The sequence below is a fragment of the Mastomys coucha genome, unplaced genomic scaffold (assembly GCF_008632895.1).
Source record: "Mastomys coucha isolate ucsf_1 unplaced genomic scaffold, UCSF_Mcou_1 pScaffold22, whole genome shotgun sequence".
Taxonomy (NCBI): domain Eukaryota; kingdom Metazoa; phylum Chordata; class Mammalia; order Rodentia; family Muridae; genus Mastomys; species Mastomys coucha.
In genome coordinates this window covers 797,186-807,982 of record NW_022196905.1, presented here as the reverse complement: position 1 = coordinate 807,982, position 10,797 = coordinate 797,186, and the positions used below count along the sequence as shown (strand labels likewise).

General features: G+C 40.5%; 1 protein-coding gene across 2 annotated transcripts in view; it reads left to right on the top strand.

The window, feature by feature from the left end:
• The first annotated feature begins 370 nt into the window (after positions 1-370).
• The window catches only part of Psme4 (proteasome activator subunit 4), a 113,032-nt gene continuing 102,605 nt past the window's right edge, over positions 371-10,797 (top strand). Inside the window, exon 1 of one of the 2 annotated variants that reach the window (XM_031342036.1) lies at positions 371-809. In XM_031342036.1, coding sequence (XP_031197896.1) covers positions 568-809 — 242 coding nt within the window. In that variant the 5' untranslated portion in view covers positions 371-567. The remainder of the gene's footprint in view (positions 810-10,797) is intronic. The other variant, XM_031342035.1, reaches the window with a different exon arrangement.

Genomic DNA, 10,797 nt, shown 5'->3' with positions numbered 1-10,797 from the left:
GGAGGTTGGCCTAGAACTCTTTTGGCTCATACTGCCTCGCTGTGTCCACACTCCAGCCCCCATCGGGGATACAAGCTGCTCTTCCATAAACTGGCCCAGAAGAGAGGATACTGAGCGTGGAGAGGTAGTCGGAGTCCGTGCCTCTGGATCCTGCAGGAGCAGCGTGGGGCCTCTTGTTTCTCGCGGGCAACCTCGCGGGGCAACCCCAGCCGCTGACACCAAACTCAGCGGTCCGCGAGAAAGCAGCCGAGTCACCTCTTCGCCTCCTCCGTGGCCCCGCGCCGCCCCGCCCCGCCCCGCCCCGCCCCGCCCCGGAAGTGACTTGAGGCCAGTCCGGAACCTCCGGGCCCAGCGGCTTGCAGCGTCACCAGACGAGCCAGAGCGGTCCGGGCAGAGCAGCCGCTGCCGCCGCCAACGAACCGGGTGCCGCGCGGGGTCCAGCAGCGCGCCGGGCAGCTGGGGCGGGAGGGGGGCCCAGCGGTCGGGCCGAGGGCGAGGCGACGCGGACGAGGCTGAGCCCGCAGCGGGCCGGGGGCCGGGGGGCGGGCCGGGGGCGGCCCCGGGCTAATGGAGGCTCCGGAGCGGGCGGGCGGCGGGGAGCCCCCGGAGCCTGGCGGGCGGCCGGTACTGGGCCCGCGGGCCTTCGTCCCGCAGAAGGAGATCGTGTACAACAAGCTTCTGCCCTACGCCGAGCGGCTTGACGCCGAGTCCGACGTGCAGCTGGCACAGATCAAGAGCAACCTGGGTCGGGCCGTGCAGCTCCAGGAGCTGTGGCCCGGGGGCCTCTTCTGGACGCGGAAACTCTCCACGTAAGTGGGCTGTAGCTGTCGGCGGGCCGGGCTCTTTGTCTGCGCTGCAGCTGCTCAACTTTGTTCTGTCCAGGCGGCGTTGGTCTGGTGCAGAGTTCCAGGGGCGCGGCCAAGCCCGGGGAGACCCAGTAATCTCCTCATTGCTTTCTGTGTGATCTCTGGGTCCTGCCGGTCGCTTCTCACTATCAGCGTTCTGGTCCTTTCACATGCCTTGCTCTGGGGAGCCACAGGCGTCCCCGGGCATAGGGACTTGCGGCTCCGATTGGTTCTCCCTGGGGTTCTGCGCGTGGAGCTGCGGGGAAAAAGAGAGCTCCGGTCTTTGGGGAAGCGACTCCTGTCCTCGCTTCTGTGCTTCCTCTTGTTTTTTTTCTTCCTCGTCGATCTACGCCTTTTCACTTCTCACCATAGGAAGGAGGACGTAGGGACAGTAAGAGGTTGTGTGTGTATGGTGTGTTTTTCAGTGTTACTGTGTTTCTTGGGGGACTGGGGTGCTGTTCTGGCTTCCTGGATTTAATTGAAACGATTTGTTTCAAATGGGCAGTCAGCGCATTCTCGGATTGAGTAGACGTTGAGAATGTTGTCTTAGAATTCTAGGAAAAGTGTATGTTCCTGTTGTGACATTTCCTCGGTCAAGACTTCGCTGATTCTAAGGCAAACAGTGAAGAGCGCTGTTAGGTTGTCCTCGGGCTTTCTTGGCCCGACTGGGTGGTTTTGAGTTGGTTAGATGAATGTTAACATTAACATCAACTTTAGGAGTTCTTTTGTTTTCTGTACACACTAGCCGCAGATTACAGTGTCATTGGAATTAAAGCTGGGGAAAAGTAATGCTGGAGCAAAAAGTTTGGAGAGGTCGTTTGCTCCATGTGCACTTTTACTTTGGCAGAACTCTATATAAGATTTTTGCTGTTTTGTTTGGTATGCTACATATAATTTGGTAAGACTATGTTTATGCATCTGGTTACGGATGAGTGATTGCACAGGACATGTCATTTGTGTTTACCAGAATCTGCTGAGTGAACTGGGTGATGACTCAGGGTTTTATAATGCAATAGTCGGCTGTATCTCTACGGGATAATTCTTATGTGCTAATTATTGGGGGACCCCTGACAAGTTTTTTTTGTATTCTCCAACTGAAAGAGTGAAAATAGCTCTTTTACTTAAAAGATGCAAAGTTAAAGCACTTAATTTGTCTTTCTTGGAGTCATCATAAAATGTCAAGATTAACAGCTCTGTTGACTGGATTATAAAGAAGTTTATGGTATTAAGGATCCATAAAAGTGGAGATCAATGTGATCAAAGAAAACCCACTTTTTAAAGGATTAAAATTGAGATACTTTGTATGTTCTCTTTGGGTGTTTTTGTAACTTGAGCACAGTAAAAATAAAGTTTGTTAGTCACTTTGATAGTCTTGTCAAAGAATATTTTTTTCAGGGAATATATGCAACTTTTCTTGGGTGTATATTTTATATATATGTGTCAGTGTGTGAAGACGTCCAGCTTGGATTTATGAGCATAGTTAAATGTTTATTTTCCAGCTTCTGGTTAGTGAGTTTGATAAATTAGCACTAGGCTTTGTTGCTGTTTTGGCTAAAGTAAAAAGTATTACCAAGAACTATAGCGGAGATGCCATGCTTGATGTGTAGACAGTATTGCTATTCAGATGGCTTAATGGTGGTGACTCTCGTTTTATGTAAATAACCAGCAAGAAGTGCTGTCATGTAGAATTTAATTTTGGAATAGTGGTTAAATACTGGAAACTAATGGACTTGCCTTGCCATGTGACATTTTGAATTTGATCGGTCATACTGTGATCTTGGGTGTGTGTTTTCTAAGACATATTAAGGTGACATGTTTATAGTTGTGCACATCCTCCTCCCCATTTAAAAGCCTAGTGTTTTGCGTAACATCTACATAATCCTCAAGTGATCATGTTTGCTATGTCCTAGAAGAAATGTAGTAGTACATCTCATTTTTTCCCACCTTTCTAAAGCTGTGAGAAAGTTACTTAATCATATCCTTGTGTTTGCTTGTGGATGAAGTGAGAGTGTTTCCTGGGAACTATTTTTGCTCTGATATTACATTATTTTAATATTTATTAAATATTAAAAATGTGTTTCTTATAAAGGAGTTATGACACTCCCCATAAGGTTTTAGGTAGGGAACTCTGTGTAGGATGATGCTCCTCCCGATGGTGGAATTACCAGCATGAGACACCATGGCTGGCTTGCTTTTATTTTTGAGACAGGATCTCTAGTAGCTGCAGACCTGTTCCAAACTTGCTAGTCTTTACTCCTGACCCCTGCCTTCACCTCCCAAATGCCACTCAGCAGTTAATCATTCAGAAATAGCAAGTTTTCCTTTTATTTGTTAACTGGTTCTTTTGTGCCAGAACCTCATTTTGTATTCTCAGTTTTTTAAATGCAAACATTTTTGCCTTACATATTTTCAATAGTTTTTTTACTCATTATTATTATTACTATTATTATCATCATTGTGTAAGGTAGTCATAGGACAACTCTAAGGAACAGTTCCCTCCTGCGCGGCTTCCTGGGATCAAAGTCAGGCCTTTAGGGTTGTTGCAAAATGGCTTTTGCCTGAGGAACCATCTTGTTGACTCTGAATATTTATGGAAAATATCAAATATACAGAAGAGAACAGTAATATAATGAACATCACTTATCAGCAATTAACAACCCATAGTGAGTTGCAAAATTTGTGATTGATTTTACTTCCAAGTTCTCCCTCTTTCTGCATTACTTTGTCTAAGGTTTACTATAGTCAAACCTCATAGGCAGAACACTTTTTTTTGGTTTGTTTTCTTGAGACAAGGTTTCTCTGTCTAGCCCTGGCTATCCTGAAACTCACTCTTACTGTAGACCAGGCTAGCCTCGAACTCAGAAATCCGAAAGTGCTGGGATCAAAGGCGTGCGCCACCACTGCCTGGCTGGGCAGAACACTTTTAAAGGCTGATTTAGTCATGTCTTGCTACATGTGCACTTGTGCCATTACGTGCTCGAATAAGTCAGATAAATAAAGATTTGCCATATGGATTTTAGGGCTTGAAGTCAGGTTATCAGGCTGGGTAGCAAATATCTCACCAGTCTAAAAAGAGTTTATTAATAATTTTTCATACTGCTTCTTTTATCCTTTTAGAGATTAGACTCAGGGGCAACAAGTATGGTGTGGAATTATGTCTGTTTTAAAAATGAAAACACTGAGACAGATAAGTTAACACAATATTAGTAGAAGTAACATCCAATCTTTTTCTAATACTTTTTTTTTTTTTTTTTTTTTTTTTTTTTTTTTTTTTTTTTTTTTGGTTCTTTTAAAGGAACCAAAGTGTCTTTGGTTTGTAAGACATAACAGTGAAAGGTTTCTGCCTTTAGGATGTTCCAACATGCTGTTTCTCTTAGTGTCTCATTGTTGTTGCTGTTGTTCAGGACACACCAGTAAAGGAGTAGCTGTACCAAAAAATTTGGTGAGAAAATATGATTTCTAAATGTTGCCTTTTAAATATATATAATTAACACATGTATTGAGGCATCAAGAAAGGCAGTCAGCAAACATAAACAGTGGGATTAGATGGCCTGAAGCCTGGATGTCACTTGCAACAGACATACTATCTGTTTTTGCTGCAGGATTGTAGAATACCATTGTATCTGAAATGCACACCCAGTTGTGGTCCGTCCCCCTACTACCCCCCCCCCCCCACAGTGCCGGTTCTGAGCCTCTGGGTCTCACACACAAAGTATGTCCACTGTGTAGTACATGCTAAGTAGTGGGCTTCCCTTCCACAGTCTTACAGAGTGTGAGACATACTACCCAACTGTGAATAAATAAAGAAATGAATGAATGAATAAATATTGAGAGGTGCTTTTCAATAAACTCAACTTCAGAAACCATTTTTCTAGTTGTCAACTTCTGTTGAGATTCATTTGTAATGACTCCTTTTTTTTCCTTTCTTGAATTTTTTTTTTTTTTTTGGTTTTCTGAGACAGGGTTTCTCTGTGTAGCCCTGGCTGTCCTGGAACTCACTCTGTAGACCAGGCTGGCCTTGAACTCAGAAATCCGCCTACCTCTGCCTCCCAAGTGCTGGGATTAAAGGCATGCGCCACCACTGCCCGGCCCTTTCTTGAATTTTTATTGTTTAAATGCATTTTATACATCAAACATATTAATAATATCGAGTATTTTGAGAATCAAATAATACATAAAAATTGTTCAAATTTTATATTTTTATCCTTTCATAACCTAAAAATATCATTAATGAACATTTACTACTGTCCCTAACTAAGGACCCTATTGCTAATGTTGAATACTAAATTGTTTCAAAACATACAAAATATTCTTTAGGAATTAAGCATACTAAAAGAGCATAAAATATTAAAAACGAATCATTAAGAAATATATTCAGGGGCTGGAGAGATGGCTCAGTGGTTAAGAGCACTGACTGTTCTTCCGAAGATCCCAAGTTCAAATCCTAGCAACCACATGGTGGATCACAACCATCCATAAAGAGATCCGACGCTCTCTTCTGTTGTGTCTGAAGACAGGTACAGTGTACTTACATATAACAATAAATAAATCTAAATAAATAAATAAATAAATAAAAGAAATATATTCAAAAGTCCTTATGATACCACCTGACATAGTGAGAGACAATTTAAAATGCATTATAGATCTGTGTATATTGTCCAACTATAAGTTTACTTAAAAAAGATTATCATTGCTTCTAGGAGAGAAATTATTTTATCAGTAAGTATATTTTAAAAATTTCAAAATAGCAAAACTCTTTGAAATTAAACATTAAGAAAATGCTAATTTCAAGCACAGTGAGAAAAATTATCAATATTTCCATGATGTAGAACATGATTTTAATATTTTCAACTGTTAATACTCAACAAACAGTAATTATTTTAAGATATATTTTGGTGTTATGTCTCCGTTTTCATTTCTAATTTTATTAATTTGGATACTGTCTCAGTTTCCTCTGGTTAGTCTGGCTAAGGGTTTATCTATCTTGTTGATTTTCTCAGAGTGATTCTTTGTATAGTTCTTTTTGTTTGTATTTGGTTGATTTCAGTCCTGAGTTTGATTATTTCCTGCCATCTACTCCTCTTGGGTATATTTGCTTCTTTTTGATCTAGAGCTTTCAGGTGTGCTGTCAAGCTGCTAGTGTAAGCTCTCTCCAGTTTCTTTTTGGAGGCACTGAGAGCTATGAGTTTTCCTCTTACCACTGGTTTCATTGTGTCCCATAAGTTTGTGTATGTTCTGCCTTCATTTTAAATTCTAAAGTCTTTAATTTCTTTATTTCTTCCTTGACCCAAGTAATCATTGAGTAGAGCATTGTTCACCTTCCACTTCTATGTGGGCTTTCTGTTTTTGTTGTTATTGAGGACCAGCCTTAGTCTGTGATGATTTGATAGAATGCATGGGATTATTTCAGTCTTCTTGTATCTGTTGAGGCATTTTTTGTGACCGATTATATGGTCAATTTTGGAGAAGATACCGTGAGGTGCTGAGAAGAAGGTATATTCTTTGGTTTTAGAATGAAATGTTCTGTAGATACCTCTTAAATCCATTTGGTTCATAACTTCTGTTAGTTTCACTGTGTCTCTTTTTAGTTTGTGTTTTCATGATCTGTCCATTGCTGAGAGTGGGGTGTTGAAGTCCGCCATTATTATTGTATGGGGGTGCAATGGGTGCTTTGAGCTTTAGTCAAGTTTCATTTAGAAATGTGGGTGCCCTTGAATTTGGAGCATAGATGTTCATAATTGAGAGTTCATCTTGGTAGATTTTTCCATTGACCAGTATGAAGTGTCCCTCCTTATCATTTTTGATAACTTTTGGTTGAAAGTCGATTTTATTCAATTTTAGAATGGCTACTCCAGCTTGTTTCTTGGGACCATTTGCTTGGAAAATTGTTTTACAACCTTTTACTCTGAGATAGTGTCTGTCTTTGTCACTGAGGTGGGTTTCCTGTATGCAGCAAAATACTGGGTCCTGGTTATGTATCCAGTCTGTTCGTCTGTGTCTTCTTATTGGGGAATTGAATCCATTGATGTTAAGTGATATTAAGGAGAAGTAATTGTTACTTCCTGTTATTTTTGTTGTAAAAGGTGAGATTATGCTGTGTGGCTATCTCCTTTTGGGTTTCTTGAAAGATTACTTTCTTACTTTTTCTAGGGTGCAGTTTTGCTCCTTATGTTTGTTCTATTATCCTTTGTAGGGCTGAATTTATGGAAAGATTGTATAAATTTTGTTTTGTTATGGAATATCTTGTTTTCTTCATCTGTGGTAATTGAGAGTTTTGCTGGGTATAGTATGCTATGCCAGCATTTGTGTTCTCATAGGGTCTGTATGAGATCTCCCAGGATCTTCTGGCTGTCATAGTCTCTGGTGAGAAGTCTGGTATAATTCTGATAGACCTGCCTTTATATGTTACTTGATCTTTTCCCCTTACTGCTTCTAAAATTCTTTCTTTGTTTAATGTACTTGGTGTTTTGATTGTTATGTGACTGGAGGAATTTATTTTCTGGTCCAGTCTATTTGGAGTTCTATAGGCTTCTTGTATGTTAGTGGGCATCTCTTTCTTTAGGTTAGGGAAGTTTTCTTGTATAATTTTGTTGAAGATATTTATTGGCCCATTACCTTGGGAGTCTTCACTCTCTTCTATACCTATTATCCTTAGATTTGATCTTCTCATTGAGTCCTGGATTTCCTGGATGTTTTGGGTTAGGAGCTTTTTGCATTTTCTTTGACTGTTGTGTCAGTGTTTTCTATGGTATCTTCTGCACCTGAGATTCTCTCTTCTTTTTTTTTTTTATTTTTTAAAGGTTTTTTTTATTATTATTATTATTATTATTATATATAAGTACACTGTAGCTGTCTTCAGACACACCAGAAGAGGGCATCAGAACGCATTACAGATATTTGTGAGCCACCATGTGGTTGCTGGGAATTGAACTCAGGACCTCTGGAAGAGCAGTCAGTGCTCTTAACCACTGAGCCATCTCTCCAGCCCCGAGATTCTCTCTTCTATCACTTGTATTTTGTTTGTGATGCTTGCATCTATGACTCCTGGTCTCTTTCCTAGATTTTCTAACTCCAGGGTTGTCTCCCTTTGTAATTTCTTTTTATTTTATTTTTATTTTTTTTTATTTTGGTTTTTCGAGACAGGGTTTCTCTGTATAGCCCTAGCTGTCCTGAAGCTTACTTTGTAGACCAGCCTGGTCAGAAATCCGCCTGCCTCTGCCTCACAAGTGCTGGGATTAAAGGCATGCTCCACCACAGCCCGGCTCCTTTGTAATTTCTTACTGTTTCTATTTCCATTTTTAGATCTTAAATGGTTTTGTTCATTTCCTTCACCTGTTTGATTGTGTTTTCCTGTAATTCTTTAGGGGATTTTTGTGTTTCCTCTTTAAGGGCTTCTAGCTGTTTACCTGTGTTCTCCTGTATTTCTTTAAGGGAGTTATTTATATCTTTCTTAAAGTCCTCTGTCATCTTCATGAAAAGTGATTTTAGATCTCAACCTTGCTTTTCTGGTGTGATGGTGTATCCAGGACTTGCTATTATGGTGGGAGAATTGGGTTCTAATGGTGTCATGTAACCCTGGTTTCTGTTGCTTATTTTCTTAAGCTTGCTTCCTACCATCTGATTATCTCTAGTACTACCTGCCCTGGCTATATTTGACTGGAGCCTGTCCTTCCTGTGATCCTGGTTGTGTCAGAACTCCTCATAGTTGAGCTGTCTCTGTGATTCTGAGATCCTGTGATCCTGAGATCCTTGTTGTGTCAGAGCTCCTGGGAGTCAAGCTGCCTCTTGGACCCTGAAATTGTGGTGTGACCAAGCTCCTTGGATCTTGTGATCCTGTGATTCTGTGATCCTGTGATCCTGAGTGTGTTAGAGTGCCTGGAAGTGGAGCTTTTTCTGTGTGTAGTGTGACTGGCTGCAGAGTTCATGCCCAAGGCATGCTCAGGGCACTGGCCCAGACTGGAAGGAACTAGTTGCAACTGGTCAGGGGGAGTTCCTGGGTGCCTGGGTCCCGCTGGTCTCCATTACTTCTGGTGTTCTTGGGTCAGATGTTGTGCCCTCCTCACCTCTGATCCTATGATCCTGGGCATGTTAGAATGCCTGGGAGTGTAGCTTCCTCTGGGTGTTGTGGGACTGGCTGTGGAGTTCGAGCCCAAGGTCTGCCTCTCTTTCTTTTGCTAATAAATTTTTTTTACTATGTTTTCTTCACTGAAACTTATAGAAAGCATTAACCACCTTATTTTGCACAAACAGCATTAGCAACCAAAGCCCCTGTATGATTTAGCACTGCACTGGATGTTAAAGAAACATATAGCATTCAGATTCCTTTCTGGAGTCTTGCCTTGGCTATTTCCATATTTGGTCCATGCACAGCCTTTTTCTCTTGATCCCCTTACGTTTTTCTGTGCATATCTTTACCTCTTATACTTTGAGGTTTATTTTTACCCCTGCAGCTCTCTACTCCTAACATTTAAGAGAGGTGCTATTAATACTAGAATTAGTCTTTTGTTCTTTGTAACCTAGAGCATTAGCAAAGCTAGGAAATTCTTAATGTTACATTCAAAATTTAAAAAGTGAATGGCAGTTTAGATCCATTTAATACTGATCTTAAAAGAAAGTATATATTTAACCAATTAATTTGAGGGAATGAACAGTCTACTCACCAAAAGGGTTATTGTTTCATAGCCCCAGAGGTATTGAGGAGTGATAGTCAGCAGAGTATGTTGATGGCATGAATGAATTAGACCTTTCTCTTTCCCCTTTCCTCCTTCCTTCCCCTCACTGTTTTCCATTTGATCCCTTGTTCTCTCCTCTCCCATTCAGTGCTGGGGATTGGGCCCAGGGCCTTGCTACATACATGCTATTAGGGCTTTCTTTTACTGAACTACAGACCCTAAGACTTTTGTTTTAAAATTACTCTATCATAACTTTTTACTTGTATTTAATTTAGAGTATAGTTATTAAATTTATAATAGCATCACTAAATTTGTATAGCTATCTTTGTTAACTTGGCTGTATTTCAGAATAACTGGGATCTAAGCACTTGAGATTAAAAGTATAACAAAGACTTGTTCTTTAATTTTAAAAACTTCTTTAAGGGGGTGCTGAAAGATGGCTCAGTGGTTAAGAGCACTGGTTGCTTTTGAAAAGGACTGAGTTTCTATTTCCAGCAACCACATAGTGGCTCACAACCATCTGCAACTTCAGTCCTTTGGTTTTACTGTAGACAAAACACTCATACATATAACGAAAATAGTAAAATTCTAAAAGTTAAGAAAAGATATATATTTTTTAAAGATTTATATATTTATTTTATGTATATGAGTATGCAGTAGCTGTCTTCAGTCACACCAGAAGAGGGCTTTGGGTCCCATTACAGATGGTTGTGAGCCACCATGTTAGTTGCAGGGATTTGAAGCCAGGACCTCTGGAAGAGCAGTCAGTGCTCTTTACCACTGAGCCATCTCTCCAGCCCAGATACATATTTTTAAAAAATCCTTTAAGGGAGGAAAGATTTATTTTGTCTTGTGGTAGGAAATATGGGAAAACAGGCCCTCAGTGTCCTTTGTGTCACTTGTGGATGGCTGCTGCATTTCATGTGGCAGTAGACCAGAAGGCAACAAAGAGAGTTTTCTTTCTAAGGGAAAAAAAACCTATTACTGTTACTGCTGTGAAATGGATGTGAGAATAGTATTCTACTGTAAACAAGATTTGTCTTAAATGCTTCATGGTCTCCCCTTGTTGACAATTCAAAGGAATGAATATGTTAGCAATCTGGGCTGGTTTCAATAGGTGTTTAGTGGTTTTTGTTTTGTTTTGTTTTGTTTTATTTTGTTTTAACAATGAAGTGTAGAGGTTTTCTACAACAAAACATTTTAGAAACATAAATATAGGTACATTTTTCTTTTTTCTTTTCTTTTTTTTCTTTCTTTCTTTCTTTCTTTCTTTTTTTTTT